At 44.6% G+C, this 23,537-nt stretch overlaps 1 protein-coding gene across 1 annotated transcript in view; it reads left to right on the top strand.

Annotated features, from left to right (window-relative positions):
* The window catches only part of sh3rf1 (SH3 domain containing ring finger 1), a 184,133-nt gene that overhangs the window by 127,863 nt on the left and 32,733 nt on the right, over positions 1-23,537 (top strand). The window contains exons 4-6 of the mRNA XM_078215134.1: positions 618-713; positions 5,196-5,519; positions 11,087-11,197. Of these exons, the coding sequence (XP_078071260.1) occupies positions 618-713; positions 5,196-5,519; positions 11,087-11,197 (531 nt within the window). The remainder of the gene's footprint in view (positions 1-617; positions 714-5,195; positions 5,520-11,086; positions 11,198-23,537) is intronic.

Below are 23,537 nucleotides of genomic sequence, written 5' to 3' on the forward strand. Positions count from 1 at the left end.
CTTCACAGCTCCAGGGACCTGGGTTCGATTCCCGGCTTGGGTCACTGTCTGTGTGGAGTTTGCACATTCTCCTCGAGTCTGCGTGGGTTTCCTCCGGGTGCTCCGGTTTCCTCCCACAGTCTAAAGATGTGCGGGTTAGGTTGATTGGCCATGCTAAAATTGCCCCTTAGTGTCCTGGGATGCGTAGATTAGAGGGATTAGCGGGTAAAATATGTAGGGATATAGGGGTAGGGCCTGGGTGGGATTGTGGTCGGTGCAGACTCGATGGGCCGAATGGCCTCTCTCTGTACTGTAGGGTTTCTATGGACTCGAAGACAGAATTACCAGTGCTATAATACAGATCAGGAAAGGGTTTTATAATGTCAGAGCAGTGCCAACACTTCTGGTTTTGTTTAATCGTAAACCCCAGAGAGAGCTGACTCATCCAGCTTCACACAATGAATCATTAAAATCAGCCATGGGTCTGTAACCAAACTCATCTTCCACTCAACAAAGTGTAGTTAATCATTGGACATGCAACTCCAGAACCCTGGTTCTGTCCCCTGAGATAGACTTTGTTTACTTTGTTAAAATAGAATTCCTAATTTCCCAGGTGACTCATTTATTTTTCACTTCAGGATGATATCTTGACAGTGATACGTCGAGTCGATGAAAACTGGGCTGAGGGAATGTTGGGAGACAAGATAGGAATATTCCCAATTTCATACGTTGAGGTAAGTAATTACTTTCAGTGGGTGGGATGACTACGTATATATCTGATGAAAATGCTGGTGAAAGGTCACCCACCCGAAACGTTATCTGTTCTTCTCCGCAGATGCTGCTCGACCTGCTAGGTATTTCCAGAACTTTCTGTTTTTATTTCAGATTTTCGGCGTTTTGCGGTATTTTGCTTCTCTATATATGCGAATGTTCTGTTAACACTGTGGCCAGAATTCTCCGACCTCGCCCGCGGCTGGGATTCTCCGGTCCCGCTGCAGTGAATGGAGATTTGGCTGAGCGCCAAGTACTCTGTTCTCGTTGGCAGCAGTGGCGCACGAGACTGGAGAATTCCAGCCTGTATTTTCAGTGAGATTTATTGTTGTAAGGGATGGAAGATTTACTTTTTGGAAAGGTCACTTTTGACATGCTGGTCACCCAAGTTTTTAATTTGATTTATTATTGTCACATGTATTGGTATACATTGAAAAGTATTGTTTCTTGCGCGCTATACAGACAAAGCATACTGTTCATAGAGAAGGAAAGGAGAGGATGCAGAATGTAGTGTTACAGTCATAGCTAGGGTGTAGAGAAAGATCACCTTAATGCGAGGTAGGTCCATTCAAAGGTCTGACGGCAGCAGGGAAGAAGCTGTTCTTGAGTTGGTTACATAGAAATTAGAAGCAGGAGTAGGCCATTCGGCCCTTCAAGCCTGCTCTGCCATTCATTTTGATCATGGCTGACCATGTTGGTTTGTGATCTCAGACTTTTGTATCTTTTTCCCAACGGAAGAAGGTGGGAGGGAGTATGTCCGGGGCGCGTGGGGTCCTTGATTAAGCTGGCTACTTTTCTGAGGCAGCGGGAAGTGTAGATGGTGTCAGTGGATGGGAGGCTGGTTTGCATGACGGACTGGGCTCTTGCGGCCTTGATCAGAGCAGGAGCCATATCAAGCTGAGCTCAAGCTTCCGAGTAAAAGTCCCACTTAGTGTTGCTACATAGACTATAAATGCAGGTAGGCCTTGTGTGTGTTATAAAGCACAGTGAGGAAGAGATTTACAACTGCACTGTAACCTCTCCAGTCCAGGAATCTATTGTTTGAAAACGCCAAAACTACTTTGAGCAGAATCACCCTTGACACCATTAGCATCATTTTACCACAGTACTGTGGGAGTGGAAATATTGAAGATATAATATTTGGATAAGAAAACAATTATTGCTACTGCTTTATAATGTTTTAATCGCTGTTTTATGTTTCAGATAAATATTTACAACGAGGGTGTTTTTCGATTGTCTCAATTGTTAGACTTTTTAACGACATTCTATAATCCAGAAAATTCCAAATTTCAGAAATGACTGAGGTGCCAAGTATTCTGGATTTGAGAGGTTGCAGTGTATTTGATTCTATGCAATCTTGTCAGATGGAAATGTCCACAGTCAGGGGTTATTTTAGTTCACCTGGGACAGCTAGGATGAGCTTGTGGCCTTGTTTTCACGCTGTTAGATATTGTTATGTAATTTTATTCATATTATTCCTGTGTGTCTGGGCCACAGTCACGACAGCAGTAAAAGTAGGGCAGGCAAGTGTTTATTAACTTCATGTTTATTCACTACTGTGCAGAACTTGTGAAAAATAACATTGTTTTATATATTTCTATATATAGCCAAATGCATCTCTAAATGTGAATTATTTAGCTTCGTGGACTTTGGGCAGTTGAGTTGGGAAACCATTCCTATTGTCTCTATGTTCATGTAACAATTCACATTTGTTCTCTGAGCTACGGCCCTCTGGAGTTCTCATTGCAATTCACTTTTGTTTTTGCTACTGTGCCTTCAACAACCTCATATAATCGTCATTGTTGCAACCACTCTCATCTCTGAGTCACAGTTCAAGCCGCATTATGAATTTGAGCACTTGAGTGCTGTATTGTTGGAGGTGCTGTTTTTCATCTGTTAGTCTTGACTCATGGTGGTGTTCTTATAGAATCCTACAGTGCAGAAAGAGGCCATTCGACCCATCGAGCCTGCACCGACCACAATCCCAACCAGGCCCTATTCCCGTAACCCCATGCATTTACCCTAGCTATTCCCCCTGACACTAAGGGGCAATTTACCATGGCCAATCCACCTAACCCGCACATCTTTGGACTGTGGGAGGAAACCCGGAGCACCCGGAGGAAACCCACACAGACACGCGGAGAATGTGCAAACTCCACACAGACAGTGACCCAAGCCGGGAATCGAACCTATGTCCCTGGCGCTGTGAGGCGGCAGTGTGTCTGAGTCAGGGAGTTATGGGTTCATGTCTCCAGAGACTTCAGCATGAAAGCTGGTAACTCTCCATGTTGGCACTGGAGAAGTGCTGTACTGTCTCAGGTGCCATCTTCTGGATGAGAAATTAAACCAAGGTCATATCTGCTCTCTCAGGTGATCAGAAAAGATCCAGGATACTTTTTTAAAGATGAGAAGTGCAACTTTCTCTGGTGTCTTGGTCAATATTTATCTCTCAACCTGTGTCATTAAAAAAAACCTGGTTGTTCTCATGTTGTGGGAGCTTGCATCATAAGAGAGAGAAACAGGAGTAAGCCATTTAGTCCATCAAGCTTGCTCCACCATTCTTTTTATTTTATTCTTTCAAGGAATCTGAGGAAGGATGTTCTTGCGATCGAGGGAGTGCAAAGAAGGTTTACCAGACTAATTCCTGGGATGGCAGGACTGACATGAGGAGAGACTGAGTCGGTTAGGATTATATTCACTGGAGTTTAGAAGAATGAGGGGGGGGAATGGGCCCAATGGCCAACTCCTGTTCCTATTTCTTATGACCTTATGATGTAAGCTCGCACAAACAACAATGTGGAGGCATGGTTAGTAAGTTTGCAGAAGACACCAAGATTGGTGCCATAGTGGACAGTGAAGAAAGTTATATCCGATTGCAATGGGATCTTGATCAATTAGGCCAGTGGGCTGACGAATGGCAGATGGAGTTTAATTTAGATCAATGTGAGGTGATGCATTTTGGTGGATTGAACCAGGGCAGGACTTACTCAGTTAGTGGTAGGGCACTGGGGAGAGTTGCAGAACAAAGAGATCTATGGGTACAGGTTCATAGCTCCTTGAAAGTGGAGTCACAGGTGTACAGAGTGGTGAAGAAGGCATTCGGCATGCTTGGTTTCATTGGTCAGAACATTGAATACAGGAGCTGGGAAGTCTTGTTGAAGTTGTACAAGACATTGGTAAGGCCACACTTGGAATACTGTGTACAGTTCTGGTCACCCTATTATAGAAAGGATATTATTAAACTAGAAAGAGTGCAGGAAAGGTTTACTGGGATGCTACCGGGACTTGATCGTTTGAGTTATAAGGAGAGGCTGGATAGACTGGGATGTTTTTCTCTGGAGCGTAGGAGGCTGAGGGGTGATCTTATAGAGGTCTATCAAATAACAAGTGGCACAGATCAGCTAGATAGTCAATAACTTTTCCCAAAGGTAGGGGAATCTAAAACTAGAGGGCATAGATTTAATGTGAGAGGGGAGAGATAAAAAAGTGTCCAGAGGGGCAATTTTTTCACACACAGGGTGGTGAGTGTCTGGAACAAGCTGCCAGAGGTGGTAGTAGAGGCGGGTACAATTTTGTCGTTTAAAAAGCATTTAGACAGTTGCATGCGTAAGATGGGTGTAGAGGGATGCAGGCAATTGGGATTAGGGGTTTCAAAAAAAAAAGGGGTGGCATGGACAATTTGGGCCGAAGGGCCTGTTTCCATGTTGTGAACCTCTATGACTCTATAATGTGAAAACGACCAGATTTTTTCAATGATCATAACGACTGGCATACTCTTTCTTCGGTGTTCTATGTCTCTACATTCGGGCAATCCTGTTTTTTGAATTAAATCAGAGTGCGGGACAATAGTTCTCTGATGCATTCTCCATGGCAACGCCTTGACCAACCAGCCAACCAATCAGCACCCTTTTCTTGTGCAACCTAAATTGTTGCTGCCTTTGAAATTTGGTATTCTTGCATTTGTCCAGATGAGTGCAGGACTAAATGTTTTGATACCATGTCTTTCTTTTTCCAGCATTGCTCGAGTTATGTACTACCAAGCGACTAATTATGTATTTCAGTATATTTTATTTATGACTCGCACCGCTAATTTATGCCGCGGCCGATAAACGCGTTCTGTATATTAGTTCACAGTCCTTACTGTTAATTTGTTGTGTTAGAACACCGAAAAGTGCTAATCAAATTCCATGATCAGCATGCTGTGCAAAGCTGCAGACGGGCTGATAGCACCAACCTGGGGTTTGTTTGGAGTGATGTTTATGGTGATGAAATAAATGTGAACGGCAATGATAATGTTTCGAAATTTAATTTGGATTGAATTGAAGATGAAAAGTTGAGCCTGCTGATGCAGCAGTGCACTGGATTCCAGCCACTCGGATAAGTACGGCTTTAGCACCGATAGTGATCATTTCTGTGGTTTGAGAATTTTATTTTTATGTTTCCAGTTTAACTCAACAGCCAAACAGCTAATACAGCTGGATAAAGCTCCAACCTCCACTTCTGGAAATGGCGAATCAGGCGAAGGAAGCAGCAATATCTCAGGGGCTGCGCACAGCAACTCTGCCCAGAAACCCGGAGACATCACGAAAAAGAACACCAAAAAACGCCACTCGTTCACCTCGCTAACCATGTCCAACAAAGCGTCCCAGTCATCTCAAAACCGGCACTCTATGGAGATCAGCCCCCCAGTCCTGATCAGCTCCAGTAACCCAACAGCCGCAGCTCGCATCAGTGAACTGGGTGGACTCTCTTGCAGCGCTCCTTCTCAGGTAACTAGCCCGGTGGTTCTGGCTGCTCGTTCGTTCTGAAGCGCTTTGTTGTTAGATTACATTCCCCTTGCAATGAACAACCACGTTGTATTTGCCTTCCTAATTACACACTGAACCAACTTTCATGTATCAGGACACCCGGTTCCCTCTGTACCACTGAGTTCTGCAATCTCTCTCTCTGTTTAAATGTGATGTGGAGGTGCCAGCGTTGGACTGGGGTGGGCACAGTCAGAAGTCTCACAACACCAGCTTAAAGTCCAACAGCTTTATTTGGAAGCACGAGCTTTCGGAGCACTGCTCCTCCCTCAGGTGAGATACTCACCTGATGTCACACTATGTGTAACCCCCACCATTTGGCCTGGGCTTGCAAAATCCTACTAAGTGTCCTGGCTTGAGACAATTCACACCTCTTTAACCTGTGATATCCCTCTCTCCACTCGCACTGTCTGTACCTGTAAAGACTTGATTAACTGAAAAGACTCGCATTCCAACCATTATCTTACAATTGTGTCTGTGTCTATATATGCCATGTTTGTGAAACCTACCTCTCCACTCACCTGATGAAGGAGCAGCACTCCGAAAGCTCGTGATTCCAAATAAACCTGTTGGACTTTAACCTGGCGTTGTGAGACTTCTTACTGTCTCCATTTAAATGGTACACTGCTTTTCCATTCTTCCAACCAATATGGACAAGTTCACGTTTTCCCACATTGCACTCCATCTGCCAAATTCTTATTCACTCTCTTCACCTGTCTCTTCTTTGGAACTCTTCTGTTTCTCTCTCTGCAGATGCTGACACACCTGCTGAGTTTTTCCAGCACTTTCTGTGTCTTATTCCCCTGTATCCACTCTGCTTGTTACTGGCTCAAAAACCTCTGATAAATTAGTTGAAATGCGATTTAGCTTTCAGAAAGTCAGGTCGATCACATTGTGGTTTACAACGTACTTTGCTATGACCTCCTAAATAATAGATTTGAGCAATTATCCTCTGATGATGTCAAGCTAATTGGCCTATAGTTTCCTGCTTTGTCTCTCCCTCCTTTCTTGAATAAGGATGTTAGATTAGCTATTTTGTAATTCGCTGGGGCCCTTCTAGAATCTAAGGAATTTTGGAAGGTTGGAGCCAATGCCTTTACTATCTCTGCAGCCATTAGGGTGCAGACCATCTGGTCCTGGGACTTGGTTAGCCTTTAGGTCTAATAATTTTCCCAGCACCGTTTCCCCAGTGATGCTGATTCTTTCTTAAACTAGTTTCCCGCTTACTTTTGCTCTGCTTTCATGGCCATATAATTATCCACACTTCACCCCGTCAGACTGAACATGTTGTATCTCTGTCACTTAAAGCCTCCTTTGCCACAAGGTTATTGATTAATCCTTCCTCAATGCTCATTGTGTGGTCTAGATTAGCCTGCTTTCTGGTTGGCCTTAGGTTGTGCTATAAGAATTTGTCCCGCATACACTTTATGAACATATCTTCTAGGCTACATTTGCCAATTTGATACATCCAGTCTAGCTGTAGATTAATGTCACCCAATGAAAGAAAGCGGTTGCTTTCTTTCATTCCCCATTTATTTCTTCCTGTATACTATTTACTACAGCCTAACCACTGTCAGGAGGCCTATAAACTACTCCCACAAGTGACCTCTTGCTCTTCCTTTCTCTTATCTCTTACCTGTACTGATTCTACATCTTTCTCTTTTGAGTTAAGGACATCTCTGTTATTGGGGACTGAGGGAGAAGGCCAAGTAGAATCATGCACTTTGCACTTTTCTCAAAGAAGCTTTGAATTATCAGGAGCAGTCTTTCTGCTCCGCGTTTTGTTAGTTTATAGGAGGCCTATTCAACATGGAATCATTTAAGAAACAGCTGGATACTGCGATAAGGCCATTGGTGCAAGATTAAATGCAACAGGTTTTTGTTTGTTCATCCTCAGGATGGGCATTATTGGCAAGGTCTGCATTTATTGTCCATCCTTAATCACCCTGAGAAGATGGTGGTGGACTATCTCCTGGAGGTGTCGTTTTTTAATAGAACTGGGTGCTTGCTGCTGGCAAGGATTTCTTTTGTAACAAACACCAGTGAATCATTTGGGTTTTCACCACAATCCAACATCTGTAATTTTCTTTGTTCTTTCTGGAAGGGTAATGGGTTTTAGTTCAGACGGGCAGCATGGTCGGTGTAGGCTTGGAGGATCGAAGGCCTGCTCCTGTGCTGTAATTTTCTTTGTTCTTTGTTCTATCTTCATTGTCACTTGTACTGATACCAGCTTTTCATTTCCAGATCTTTGCTTCTGAATTGAATTCCAATCCTCAAACTACAGTTTGCAACAGGGCAAAAGAAATGTCTTTACTCAGTTAGTTGTAAAGTTATAGAATTCGCTTCCAGTGTTAGTGATCAAGGCAGAAGCAAGATCAACGTTCAAGATTAGATTGGGTAGATGGATGAAGAAAGTGAGCTAAAAAGGTGTGGAATCCAAGTGGCTTATTGTGAGTTTTGAAAACTGGTTCTTGGAAGTCAGTGTTATTGCCTATTCCTAATTGCCCTTGAGAAGTTGGTGGTGAGCTGTCTTCTTGAACCACTGCTGTCCATGTATGTAGGTACAATCACAGTGAACGTGCAAACTCCATACAGACAGTGACCCAAGCCGGGAATTGAACCCAGGTCCCTGGCACTGTGAGGCAACAGTGCTAACCACTGTGTCACCGTGCCGCCAATTAAAGATGGATGGATATGTGCTCATATGGATGGTAAATGGTCAGTTGGACTGTATGGCCTATTTCTGTGTTGTAACTGTTTTTATGCAACTCTACAACAAGGCTGTCTCTTGTGTTCACTGTGGAACAGCAATTGACAATGGAATGACAAGCCATAGTACCAGAACTCCAGAGGACAGCATTAGAAGATCAAGCTTAAACTGCACAATCCTTCGGTCAAACATCCCTAGCATTTGGTCTACCTTTGCTCACCAAACCACAAGGGAGATATTCAAACCTAGAAGGCAGTGCCGAGAAAAACCATGAAACGTATTTCGAGCATTAGATAATGGAGTGCTTAAATCCCAAAGGAACTGGGAGTTTCAGACTTGGAAGTTGGTGACTTTGAAGTGCCTTTTGCTGAGGTATATCATATCGAGAAAAGATGAATCTCGAACGGTACCGTACTTCAAACCGATCAGCTCTGGGACACAGATTCACATTGCTGAAAGTCAAAATTAAGACAGATACCAGCTCACAGAGTAGTCCTCTCGGGAGACTTGTGGAGGAAAGCACTTGTAAGAAACAGTGATGTTCTGTGATGAGAGAACTGCTTGCTGTCTGGTTGGAACATCTTAAGTTGGCCTTCCTCTCCCAAGTCTTAGCGTTCGATCTTTCAAGGCATGTTAAAATGATTTTGTGGAACCTGTTATAACTCTTCAGGGTATTAATAAGTAGACTACAAAGTATTTTTGACAAAGGGTGCTGCAGGTACAGAATAGCTTGGAACTAAAGGTTTCTTCAGGGACAGACATTAAATAGATATGCGCTGAATAAACTTTGGGAGGAAATCGGAGCACCCGGAGGAAACCCACGCAGACACGGGGAGAACGTGCAGACTCCGCACAGGCAGTGGCCCAAGCCGGGAATCGAACCCGGATCCCTGGCATTGTGAGGCAGCAGTGCTAGCCACTGTGCCACCGTGCCGCCAATTAGAGATGGATGGATATGTGCTCATATGGATGGGAAACGGTTAGTTGGACTGAATGGCCTATTTCTGTGTTGTAACTGTTTTTATGCAACTCTACAACAAGGTTAGTTTGAACAAACAAATTAGAATGGAACTCTTTCCTAAAAGACTGTTCCAGTACAGCTGCGGCACTGGCAGCTACCCGACAATGTGGAAAATAGCACAATTCCAGACTCAGTTCACAAGAAGCAGGACAAATTTAATCTGGCCAATCACCACCCCATCATCTCTCTATCATTAGCAAAGTGTTAGAAGGTGTCATTGAAATGCTAGTTACTGAGCAAGGACCTGGTCACTAAATGCCCACTTAAGCCTTCGCCAGGACCACTCAGCTCCAAACCTCATTGCAGCCTTGATCCAAACGTGGACAAAAGAGCTGGATTCCAGAGGGGTGGTGAAAATCACTGTCCTTGATGTCAAGGCAGCATTTGACTGAGTATGGACACCAATGAGTCCTCGCAAAACTGGAGTCAGTGGGAATCGGAGGGAAAACCCTCCTTGGTTGTGTCATACCTAGCACAAGGGAAGATGGTGTTAGTAGTCTGAGACTCATCATCTCAGCCCTGGGAGATCACTGCAGGAGTTCCTCAGGGTAAAGGTAAAGGTAGAGCCGCCGTAGTCCCAGATGACCAAAGGCTGGTGGTGATTTAACCTGAGGATCACCATAGCTCAGGCGAAGGGCAAGGTTGAGAAGGCGGGGTCTTCATGAATTAACATCAGCCAGTACAGGAATTGTACCTGCACTGTTGGCATTGCTCTGCATCAAAAAACAGCTGTCCAGCCAACTGGGCTGTTGTGATCACAGATGAGATCCACTGGTTCCAAATTAAAACACTGCATACTTAATTTGGAAGATTTAATCCTTACCTTAACCAGAGACAATGATAGTGTTGGTTTGTGAGATTCATTTTTCAGTATTCCACCTACCCAAGAGATGGATGAAATTAGTGGGTTACCCAAGAGGATTTGGATGGATAATGAGTTTTAATTCTTAAAAATATGTTACATAATAATGAATCCTAGTATTGATTTGCATTTTATTCTAAAAATGCAAATTTCATTCAGTGTTGCTAAGCTTTGCTGGCATTGTGTTCTAGTGTTCTCGTTTCCAAATGCTTTTATGGCTCCTCAAGCATGTTATCCAGCCTGTACATACTCTCCCCTCATTCGACAGAAAATCATTGCTAGTTTGTCATGCTGTCTACCCCACCATCAGTGTGCTCCAACTAAAATTCTCCCTCAAGCTATGTCCACCCTCTTTTTGCCTTCCTTTAAACTTCTGAAATATAGTTTTGCTATCGTTCCACAGCTCGTCCTTTCAGTTGATGTGGAATGACAATCTTTGTTCAGCACCTCAGACATTTTTTGGATATGTACATTTTGGGTGGTGTTTCTTGGAGCAGCACGGTGGCACAGTGGTTAGCACTAGTCTCACAGTGCCAGGGACCCAGATTCAATTCCCGACTTGGGTCACTGTCTACACATTCTCCCCGTGTCTGCATGGGTTTCTTCCGGGTGCTCCGGTTTCCTCCCACAGTCCGAAAGACGTGCTGGTTAGGTGCATTGGCCTTGCTAAATTCTCCCTCAGTGTATGCAAACAAGCGCTGGAGTGTGGCCACTAGGGGATTTTCACAGTAACTTTGCAGTGTTAATGTAAGCTGACTTGTGACACAAATAAATAAACTTTAAACTTAAGATTAATACATTCCCAAATATTGTTGATTCAACCGAATCTGTTACTTGAACATCGCTATGTACCGTATGCTGAGATTATTGATGTTTTGAGATGTGATTTGCTGATGATGCACTTTGTGTGTGACATTAAACTCTCTCTCTATTAACAGGTCCACATTAGCACTACTGGTTTAATAGTGACCCCACCTCCCAGCAGTCCTGTGAACACTGTAGCTCCATGTGTCTTCCCTCTGGAGGGCACCTACTCTGTTGGTCCTGGGGTAAGTACATGACGTGTAAATGAGAGAAAGTGTTGCTGTCTCTTTAGCATCAACTTCCTAAATTTGAATTACTGATCCAGTGGAATCAGTCCTGATGAGTCAAGGTACACTGAAGTTTCTAGTATATGAATGTACAGTTTTCAACTATTAATGATAATGAATAGTCTGTTTAAGCTGGTTACTGTAAGAACAGTACACTAACTCAGCAATGGCCTTCTGTCTTGTTAGACGATAATTTGCACTTTGGCAATCAACTCCTGGTGTGGTTCAGGAGCCCCATTCTGGCTGGCAGTCTCTGCTGCATTTCCTGCAGAGGAGGTCAGTGGGCTGAGAAGGTGCGCCATTCGCTGTTCTCTGCTCTGTGTTAGGATACTAAATCTGAAACCCCGAGATATATTATGAAGCCAGACTAGACCCCCACAATTTTCTGTTTTGGCATTAGTGTGAGGATAAGATGTTTCAATCCAGGCACGATTGTACTGACAAACTAGGAAGCTTTTATCCAAGCAAGTTTTATTTAACAACACAGTTTAATTATAACAAATAAATCAGCTTAACATTTAACAATTGGACAATACTTAAACATGACAAGATACAAGTCTTAACTGCTCACTTATTGCTATGAGTCCCAATTCAAGCAGTATTCCGCTTACAGATGTAAACTCTTGAAATTTAGTTAGCAAAACACAAACATACTTGCTGTGATTTAGGTTACTAAGCTGTGGAGCTTTCAAAAAGCCATTTGTGAGAGAGAGACCTGTTTCTTCTGGCAACTCAGGCAGCAACTGCTTGCATTTTTAAAATGAAACTGAAACAGTATTTCTTCACTACAAGCTTTGGTCTCCCCATTAGCCACATGACTCTGTACAAGAGTCTGAAATCCCAGGAGAACCTAAATAAACTAAAGTCCATTAACTCTACAAAGAAACACATTCCTAGCTAAAATCAGTAATTAGCCTGCATTCTTAGCATCTGTTGCATGTTTACCAAACAAATTGACCCTTGTAACAAAACACTGTCTCTTAAAGCAACCCCACCTTACACATAGAATACAGCAAAATAGCACAGTATCATCGCACTCTGGGCCCACTTATTGGCCTGCTGAGTTTCCCGTTTCTTCTCCCCTCTTCAAATGTCCTTCCAAACAGTCAGCCAACCTCCGGATTTCATGGCTGCCAGCGACTTTCTCCCATCTGTCAATGTCGACGTTCACCATATATACATCCCGCTTGTAGGTGTTCTTGCAGCGGAGGTCGTGACCCAGTGGCCAATTCACTGTACAGAAGATCATTGGAAAGATGGTTATCATCCATCCAATAAACTGAGCCAATGCAAATGTTGTTGACCTATCAGTAAGTGTGTGCTGATGGAATTAGCATGTCCCAGGATTGCTGAGTTGGCGATCTTGTTCTGCAAAGAATACACCTGAGAGAGTGAAGGTGGAAACTGTTCAGCCTTTTCTCCTGTCTAGCACGTGTTGTCCAGGTCTCACCACTGTAAAGAGTGCACTGAGGGCACAGGATTGGTTGGCTCACAGCTTGGTGTTCTCAGTCAGGTTGCTGTTGCTCCACATGTTTTTACTCAGTCTGGATATAACAGCTGCAGTCTTTGTGGCGCATGCGTTGATTTCAGCATCAAGTGACAGATTGCTGGTGATTGTGGAGCGTCGATATGTGAAGCAATCAACAACCTCCAGCATCACATTGTCAGTGCTGATAGATGGCGGTCTGGTAACATCCGCGACATAATATTTATCTTCTTGATTCTGATGGTCAGACCAAACTTTTGACAGGAGTGAGAGTGTCTGTCCATTTGGCACTGTCATCTCTCAGTGTGAAGTGTTGCAGTGTCACTGATATAGAGCAACTGTCTGATGAGGACCTAGTGCACCTTTGCCTCGGATCTCAGGCATGATAAACTGATCAGCTTTCTGTAAGTCAATGACCTGATGGAAATGACAGAAACAATGAGAAGAACATGCTCAGGTTTTGGTGTCAGAATTCAACCCTGTTTGACCCCACTGTGGATCTCTCAAGGGTTCCGACTTTGCATTGATGTAATTAACCATCCCCATTGTGTTGCCATGGAAAGAAAAGGTCACACTGAGACAGTTCAGTAAGCAGCCAACCTTCTCCAGCAATTTAAACAGACTGACTCTGCTCACATGGTCAAATGCTTTGGTCAGACTGATGAGGACAATATATCGTGGTTTCCTTTGTTCACAGCGATTCTCTTGCAGCTGCCAAACTGAGGATCATACCAATTGCAGATCTTCCAGCTCTGAATCCACACTGGGATTCAGCACAGCCATGATCTGCAGTCTGACAAGGGCAAGGTGGGTAAATACTTTTCCCATGGTACTCAGCAGGGCGAAAGCCGCAATAGTTGTTGCAATCACTGCATTTGCCTTTGTTTTTATATTGGGTGACAATCTTGGCATCACATATGTCCTAGGGCACTGTCCCCTCCCTCCAGTTGAGACACACTGGTCCGTGCCGATGCTGCAAGACTGCCAGTTTCTCAAGTTTGATAAGTTCAGGTGGTATAGCCTCGGCTTCTGGAGCTTTGCCTATGGCAAACGAATCAATAGCTTTGCTAAGTTCCTCCACTGTGGGTTCAATATCCAGCAATGCCATGACAAGCAGGCGTCCAACAGTGTCTTGGTGATGGTGTTCTCCCTACAGTATAATTTGAGGTAATGTTGCACCATCCCTCCAACTGTTTATGCCGTCGATGATAACCTCCCCCCACCTTTGTTTTCAGTGGAGCCATTTTCTTTTCAGATGGATCTATTTCCTCTTTGATCCTCTCGGACAAGTCCCTGATATTCCCTGTCTTGAAGGACTTCGAGATATTCTGTCAAAGTTGTAACCAACAGTGATTGGAGCACTGCCTAGCAGACTGTTGGTCTCTGCTTTGAGCAGCTCTTAATATTTTTTCACTTGGATCTCTTTTGTAGTTGATGAGAGCAAACCAATTGGCTTCAGTGACAAGTTCCATCACAGTGATGTTAGCCCCGAACCAGTCAGCACGCTTCCACTCTTGCACCCCATATATTGAGATTGTGATCTTGTAGGTGATTTCTTGAAATATGTGCCTTTTTGCTTCTGCACTCTGTGTGGAAAAGCTCCAGGTGCTGAAGCTCCCTGAACTCATCAAGCACAGGAGACAGCCTGTCCAATTGAATCGAGGAACTATGGCTGACCTCGATACGGGAATGGCATTTCTGCTTTGAATGAAAAAGCTTCAAGGGTTGCATCCTCACCCTAGTGCACACCAGGGAGTGATATGTATATCAGAGTCACATCTGGTGATGATCAGATCCAGCTGGGATCAATGTCCTGATCTTGGATGTCTCCAGGAACCCTTGGTTTATTTATGATTCGTTCCGGAAGGTGTTAGTTAACACAAAGCTTATGGTAGGAGCAAAACCTCAAGAAGTCTCCGTCTGTTCTCACTTACCTTTCACAGGTTCTGATGTCCAAGGTAGGAGGGCAATGCTTCATGGTCCGTGCCTGCACTTGTAATGAAATTCCCTGGTTGATAAAGATGTTCTGACTTAGGGATTCTGCTGAGAGCAGTGCCAGGCTCTTCATAGAACTGGTCCTGCACCTCTGTTGCACAGCACTGCTTTGGACCATAGGTACTCATGAGGTTAACTGGCCCTGTTTGAGTTGAGGGGCGGATGGAGAGAATATGTTTCGAACCATTTGTTGGTGGGGGTGGGTTTGCATCATCGAGAGTAACTCGTTCCTTATAGTCAAGTGTACACATTGCTCACATTTCCTCTCAACTCCTAGCCTGCCAAATGATGGTGTAATGTTTCTCTTCCAGTGATTGCTCTCTGCGAGCCTGCTCTCCTGTAGGGATGTTATGTCAGTTTTCAGCTTATCAAGTTCCATGTCACTCGCTGCTGTCTTGCATGCTATATCGAACCATGGCAGGTCTTCAGCCAGTCCCTTGCACATGGTCCTGACATTTCAATTTGCCAGTTGAAGAGTTGGCACCCTCTTTCTTTTTGTTTGTTTGCCTAGTGCGATGTATTCTGTCCATTCGTTGAGCTCCAAGCACCCACTGAAGGATATGGATTGTGGCAGATCAGCACCTCACTTGTTGGGGGCTGTGCGACTTGCGGTGAGCAGTGGCTGACCTGTGGGACACTGTGGTCCCTCCCATCCAAAGCACTTGGTCTTTGTAGTTTCTCATTACTATCTCTCCTCAAGCTGTTTTATAGTGTTTCACTGCTCTCTCTCTCTCTCCCTCTCCCCTCGAGCTGTATTCTGATGTTTCACTTCTCTCTCTCTCTCTCTGTATCTCTCTCTCTCTCTCTCGCCTCGAGCTGTTTTATGGTGTCTCACTGCTAGGGCACCGGTCCTATCCTCTCTATTACATCAGTAACTATATTTGGAACTGTTATGTCTTCACCCTGATCTTAACTGTGCTTCAAATTTCCCATCCCTCACCGTTACATAGTCCATCTTTGACTCTTCCTTTAATATTGCTAATAAGAGAGACGTATTGCCGAAGCTTTTCATCTTGCACTCATCAGGACAAACACAAGAGTGCCAAATTTCAAACAATCGAATATGAACAACCGAAGAAAGATGTTGTTTGATTCGATCAGCCAATCATTGGGATGTACAGACTATGTAACTGGCATTGCACCGGCACTGAATTTTATACATGACATTGCTTAGTTGGATAATTGGCACAGCATCTTTTTAGACTGACAGCAGCATCCTATTAGTGGAAAATATCATTTGTGTACCCACTGCATAGTAGCAGCATGAAATGTATAACCTATTGTTCAAAATTTTGAGATGCTTTACCTTTTAAGTTAGGTGGATTGGCCATGCAAAATTCTCCCTCAGTGTAACCAAACAGGCACCAGAGTGTGGCAACCAGGGGATTTTCACAGTAACTTAATTGTAGTGTTAATGTAAGCCTACTTGATACTAACAAATAAACTTAAACTTAAAGTCACTGGAACGTATGCACTGTGTACCTGGCATTGCACTGGCACTGAAATGCATATACTACATAATCAGCAAAGTTCGGGCCACACTCGACCAGTTTGCACATTCAAAACAAGACTTCTACAGATAAATGTGATTCTGCAATTGGGCAGCACTTGCCAAACAATCCCAAGTGCACCAATAGCTATACTAGCAACCTGTTAAAGATAATCAGTCAGGTTCGCATCATGGCAGCACAATGGTTAGCGCTGTTGCTTCCCAGTGCCAGGGACCTGGGTTCAATTTCAGCATTGGGTGACTGTCTGTGTGGAGTTTACACTTTCCCCTGTGCCTGCGTTGGTTTCCTCCAGGTGCTCCGCTTTCCTCCCACACTCCAAAGGTGTGCAGGTTAGGTGGATTGGCCATGCTAAATTGCCCCTTAGTGCCCAAAAGATGTGCAGTCTGAGTGGATTGGCCATGATCAATGTGTGGGGTTATGGGATGGGAGGGGCAGTGACCCAGGTGGAGTGCTCTTTTGGAGAGTTGGTGTAGACTCGATGGGCCAAATGGCCGCCTCCTGCATTACGGATTTCTATGGCTCATTTACAGTTGCCAGAAGCAACATTATTCATACGCAGGGACCTATTCTCTGCGGACAAAAGGAATATGTTCAGGTCTTGCACCTTTTTCTGAATTACCCGGGAGCTTGCGGAACCAGTGCTTTCTCCATGACAATGCCTCAGCCAATCAGGGTCAACTTGCCAACCAGTCCAGCCCCCTTTTCTCCTGTAGTATAAATTCTGATTGTTTGCAATTGGGAATTCCCACATCTGTCCTGATGAGCGAAAGATGTTTCAGCTTCAGCACCAAGGGTGGGATTTTCCTGCCACGCCCGCCCCAAAACCGGGAAATCCTGTCCAAGGTCAGCAGACCGTTGCATAGTGTTCTCCCCCCCCCCCCCCCCCCCCCAGTCTCTCTTTTCAACTAAATTCAAATTCTGTATTCCCAAGCAACTCTTCCCTTTCCTACTTAGACTTTTCTCCTGCTCTCCAAAGATGGGCTTTCCACTCGCACTTATGAGCAAGTCCACAGACTGCAACAAGTACATGGATTATACTTCATTTCAGCTTGGTTCATATAATTCAAGATTACGTGACAGCACTTTCCAAACCCACAGCCGCTTCCATCTCGAAGAACAAGGGCAGCAGATACGTGGGAACACCACCACCTGCAAGTTCCCCTCCAATTTTTTTTCTCTTCATCTCTCCTCACTGTCTTTGTTGCCTTTTATCCTCTCTGCCTTAAGGTATTCCAAACAATCCCTCTGCAAATGAGGCCCTGAGCAGTTTATTTCGCACCTCTTTCCTAAGCGGTAGTTTTGAGTTTTGGCCTGAATTTAGATTACCGTCGACTTGAAAGATTCAGCTAACCATGAGCTGCCTTTGGAGTAGACAGAACGGAAAGTCATGTGAACCAGCTGCCAGCACTCGCTGAAGAAGTAGGATAAATATTTAACCAGATTACATTCCTCTGTGTGTTCACAGTTAATGCTCCAGCTTTCTAATGATAAGCTGCAGTCAGCTGATCGGCAAGGGCTCCCAGGTGTTTTTAACAAGCGTGGCATGATTAAAGGGTTACCTAATTAGACGCCAAGTATTCTGAGATCTGTCAGCTTTGCACATATATCATCGAGAAAAAGATTTTTCAGGATGATGCTAAATTGAAACCTCCTCGCTCGTTGCCTGCCATCGTGTACGTGGGTAAATAGGACCGAAGCATTGCAGCAATTTAAGAGGAAGATATACGACTGTGTTTGAAGTGACAGAATTTGTTGCTGCTCTTGGGAATTGTTGGGAGCGCAAGATTTAATTTGAATCACTTTCACAAATGTGTTTGAAGTGCCAGTGCGCTGGTTTGTCTCAGTGACAACATCCTCCAACTTTGTGCCGATTGTAGTGTGGAAATTAGTTGCTGCTTTTATACGTGGTGTTTATGCAGGGTGGGGGTGGACGAGAGGAATTCTTAGTGTTCACCGTCCCAGAGAGCGGCACGGTGGCACAGTGCCAGGGACCCGGGTTCAGTTCCCGGCTTGGGTCACTGTCTGTGAGGAGTCTGCATGTTCTCCCCGTGTCTGTTGGGTTTCCTCCAGTTTCCTCCCACATTCCGAATGACGTGCTGGTTAGGTGCATTGGCCATGCTAAATTCTCCCTCAGTACCCGAACAGCCGCCGGTGTGTGGCGATTAGGGGACTTCCACAGTTACGTCATTGCAGTGTTAATGTAAGCCTACTTGTGACATTGATGGGTATGGAGGGATATGGGCCAAACGCGGGCAATTGGGACTAGCTTCGTGGTTAAAAAAAAGGGCAGCATGGACGAGTTGGGCCGGAGGGCCTGTTTCTATGCTGTAAACCTCTATGACTATAAATTTTTAAAAAGCAGAAGGATTTGATTTTGCATCTCATCTGAATGTCCTCTGTCCTTCTTTTCCACTCTTTGCCCCATCATTTTTGCTTAGCAAGTCATTAGGTAGTACAACAAGGGATAATGATGGGGGTTCTTGGTTTGTAATGTTGCTCTGAAATCTTTTTCTTAAAACCCCTCTTTTTTTGAACCTCTTCCTAATTCCCTAAAAGGGTAGGTGATTAGCAAAAGAAGGAAACATTTCTCTTTTCACAGCAAGTCCGTGTTATCTGGAATGTTGTGGCTGGAAAAGCTGTCAGTGCAGATGTAGTTCTGTAGTTACTTTCAAAAGGGAATTGGATGAATTCTTGAAAGGAAAGAATGGGACAAGGCCACGGGGAAAGAGCAGAGGAGTGGGATTATTGAATAGCAGTACCTAAAATGGGCCAGATGTGCTGTATTGTCCTATGATTCCGCTGTGAAACTATAGACTAAACGAACAACATTTTGGATTTTATAAATAGAGACATGACTGCAATTGCTAAGTGCTTTTAAATTTATACAAAACATTGAGTAGGCCAGTTTGGGGCAGCACAGTGGTTAGCACTGCTGCCTCACAGCGCCAGGGATTGGGTTCAATTCCGGCCTCGGGTCACTGTCTGTGTGGAGTTTGCACGTTCTCCCCGTGTCTGCATGGGTTTCCTCCGGGTGCTCCAGTTTCCTCCCACATTCTGAAAGATGTGCGGGTTAGGTGTACTGATCCGAACAGGCGCCGGAGTGTGACGACTAGAGGAATTTCACAGTGACTTCATTGCAGTGTTAATGTAAGCCTTACTTGTGACTGATAAACAAACTTTAACTTTATAAAGTTTTGTGTGCTGTTTTAGCCATGGTGGCACAGTGGTTAGCACTGCTGCCTCACAGTGTCAGGGACCCGGGTTCGATTCCCGGCTTGGGTCACTGTCTGTGTGGAGTCTGCACGTTCTCCCCGTGTCTGCGTGGATTTCCTCCGGGTGCTCCGGTTTCCTCCCACAGTCCGAAAGATGTGCTGGTTAGGTGCATTGGCCGTGCTAAATTCTCCCTCAGTGTAACCTGAACAGGTGCCGGACTGTGGCGGCTAAGGGATTTTCACAGTGACTTCAATGCGGTGTTAATGTAAGCGTACTTGTGACTAATAAATAAATAAACTTTGTAAAACCCAATTAAACATGGATGTTACAAGAGGCGATGTTGTATCCTTGTCAAACTTGCATGTGGTCCGTGATGCACACAAACCACACCCCTAAGCTGTTATTGTACACTTCTATTATGTTGACATAACAGACGAGCACTGACAGCCAAAGTCACATGGCTGCAGAGAGTGCACGTTGCTTGCTTGTTGTTGACACCTCTTGGTGCCAAGAATCCAGCGCTGGCACCGAGTAAAGCTGGGTGCAAAGATTACAGAACATTGTCAACACAGAAGCCGCCAAGTTGTGTGCAAGAAGCTGGCACGTTACAACTGATCCTTCAACAAAGTGACTGTTCATCCAGTTACGTAGGATTTCTCTTACGCAGGAACTTGTCCATTTGTGGATTTCACCAGTTTCTCAGTTCAGGCATCCTTCTATTTAGAACATTACTATCACAAAGCAACCCTGCTGAGGGCCAGTTGACAATACAGACATCTGCTGGGCAAATAAACGTTTTTATCGTTCATGTGATGTGTGCATCGCTGGCCGGACCAGCATTTGTTGCCTATCCCTGAGGGTACTTTAGAGTTAACCACATTGCTGTGGCTCTGGAGTCACATGTAGGCCAGACCAGGTAAGGATGGCAGATTTCCTTCCCTAAAGGACATTAGTGAACCAGATGGGTTTTTACGACAATCAACAATAGTTTTATGATCATCAGTAGATTTTTAATTCCAGATTTTTATTAAATTCAAATTTTACCATCTGCCATAGCAGAATTCGAACCTGGGTCCCCAGATTCTCTGGATTACTAATCTAGCAGCAATACCACCATGCCACTGCCTCCCCGATTGGAGCTAATGGCATTGTGGCTTCTTTCAGACAGTAGCACAAGGGTAATGTGGGTGATCAGAGCGAGAACAGTGCGGTGTCAAGGGAGATCTTTTAACGCAAAGAAAAGCTGAACGCCCCTTTCAGGTTTTACAGGTAAGTTTCACTTGATGCTGGATACCTGCCTGATCAGATTTATCTATCAGTTGACTTGCCAGTGTGTGACTTCATAGAAACATAGAAGATAGCAGGAGAAGGCCATTCGGCCCTTCGAATCTGCTCCGCCATTCATTACGATCATGGCTGATCGTCCAACTCAAATTTCTACTGCTGTCAAATTGCGCAAGAATGCAGAAAGGTGGGGTTAGAGAAAATACATTGTTGCCACTCTGTAAAATATCATCTCAGTCTCACAGCTTTTCAGTTTGCTGGCATGAGAATAGAGAAAAAAGTCACCCTCATTTCTGGACTGAGGAAGTTGGAGTAAAGTTTTCCTGCGTATGTTTTCCCTTTCTGCCTCTCCCAGGGGATTGAATAGCTGTGAGGCACTGTGTGGGATGAGAGGTAGAGGTGTTCAGTCGTGATGCTCCAACCGTTATGACATGGGACAGGTTTAATAGACCCAGTTGGTCTTTGCATGCCTGTTAATTTCATATGTTTGTCATCTGAATTTTTGCAATGTACGAAAGGTTGCAGTTGACACATTAAGTGCCTTTCCTGGTGCTTCCTACAAGGTAATTTGGTGGTTTACGTGCGCGCATTTATATTATTGTGTCAGGTTTCCCAGGAGTGTCAGAGCTGGAAGGGGGGGGTGGGGGGGAAATCTGTTCTTAAATCAGCAAGAGGTTTCATTAATCAACAACCATAACTGAACTATTCTCATTAAAAGAGCTTCATGTGGACAAAGTGGCATGACAAAGGATCGCAGCTATTCATGAGTCACCATTATTCAGGTCTGATTGCTAAAGATTACTGACCCTCGTGATGGCACGACTTCAAAGCCTCCGGAACGTAAATAGAGGCATAGAAAGAGACAATGATCGGCCAGTCATTGTGATCTGTGTGTCGGGGCCTTTCACTCAGCTAAACATCAAAGGCTGCTGCCAGCTGGTGAATGGAGAGGTTTCATCCCAGTCTATATTGGGTGGGGAACATTGGAATTACGGTGTGCATTATGTTACAGTTTAAAGACACATTTTTTGTTGCATTGAGTTTCATTTTACTCTTGTTAATAATGTTTATGTTAACAGGAATTATTGTGCAAATCTGAACTCCGTGCAATGGTGGCATTGACTGATGAATGTTACACACTGCAATGTGCTGGCTACACTGCTCATTGTTCACTACACACTGCTCACTATCCACTGCACTGCTCACTACTACTACTACTAGACTGCTCACTGTTCTTTCATAGAATCCTTTCATAGAATCCCTACAGTGTAGAAGGAGGCCATTCGGCCCATCAAGTCTGCACCGACCACAATCCCATCCATGTCCTATTCCCATAACCCCACATATTTACCCTGCTAATCCCCCTGACCCTAAGGGTCAATTTCGCATGGACAATCAACCCAATGCGCACATCTTTGGACTGTGGGAGGAAACTGGAGCACCCGGAGGAAACCCACGCAGACACGGGAGAACGTGCAAACTCTGCACAGACAGTGACCCGAGGCCGGAATTGAACACGGGTCGGTGGCGCTGTGAGGCAGCAGTGCTATCCACTGTGCCACCGTGCCACCCAAAAAGGTTTTCTTTTCCCTCATGTTACTGTTGCTTCTTTTGCCAATCACATTTAACCTGTGTCCTCTGGTTCTCCATCATAGAATCCCTACACTGCAGAAGGAGCCATTCAGCCCATTGAGTCTTCACTGACTCTCAGACAGAGCACCCCACCCAGGACCTCCCACACGCTATCACCATAACCCCATGTATTTACTCTGCTAATCCCCCCTAACCTACACATCTTTGGACGCTGAGGGGCAATTTAGCATGACCAATCCTGCTAGCCTGCACATCTTTGAAGTGTGGGAGGAAACTGGAGCACCCGGAGGAAACCCACGCAGACACGGGGAGAATGTCTGTGTGGAGTTTGCACAGTGACCCAAGGCCGGAATTGAACCCGGGTCTCTGGCGCTGTGAGGCAGCAGAGCTAACCATTATGCCACCTTGCCGCCCTGCTCACTACTATCACACTGCTCATTGCTCGCTACACTGTTCACAATTACTACATTGCTCACAACTACTGCACTTCTCACTATTATTATTACACTGTTCACTACTGCTACATTGCTCACTACTGCTACTTTGCTCATTGTTCAGTGCTGCACTGCTCACTACTGTTACACTCTTCACTACTGCTATGCTGCTCATTGTTCCCTGCTCACTGGGTTTAAGAAGATGAATTCAGTTGCTTTTTAAATAAAAGCTAGTATTAGTAGTAGTGAATTATTGCTAAAAACCCAAGCGACTCGCTGACATCCTTCAAGTCATGCCTCACTAACCTGGTGGAGTTTTTTGAAGATGTGACTAGAATGGTTGACGAGGGAAGGGCCGTGGATGTCGTCTATATGGACTTTAGTAAAGCGTTTGACAAAGTCCCTCATGGTAGGTTGGTGCAAAAGGTTGGATCTCATGGGATAAAGGGGGAGGTGGCTAGATGGGTGGAGAACTGGCTTGGTCACAGAAGATAGAGGGTGGTAGTGGAAGGGTCTTTTTCCGGCTGGATGCCTGTGACTAGTGGTGTTCCACAGGGCTCTGTATTGGGACCTCTGCTGTTTGTGATTTATATAAACGATCTGGAAGAAGGTGTAACTGGGGTGATCAGTAAGTTTGTGGACGACACGAAAATGGCTGGACTTGCAGATAGTGAGGAACATTGTCAGAGGTACAGAAGGATATAGATAGGCTGGAAATTTGGGCAAAGAAATGGCAGATGGAGTTCAATCCAGATAAATGCGAAGTGATGCATTTTGGTAGA

Source organism: Mustelus asterias, chromosome 6 (assembly GCF_964213995.1).
Source record: "Mustelus asterias chromosome 6, sMusAst1.hap1.1, whole genome shotgun sequence".
NCBI classification, from domain to species: Eukaryota; Metazoa; Chordata; class Chondrichthyes; order Carcharhiniformes; family Triakidae; genus Mustelus; species Mustelus asterias.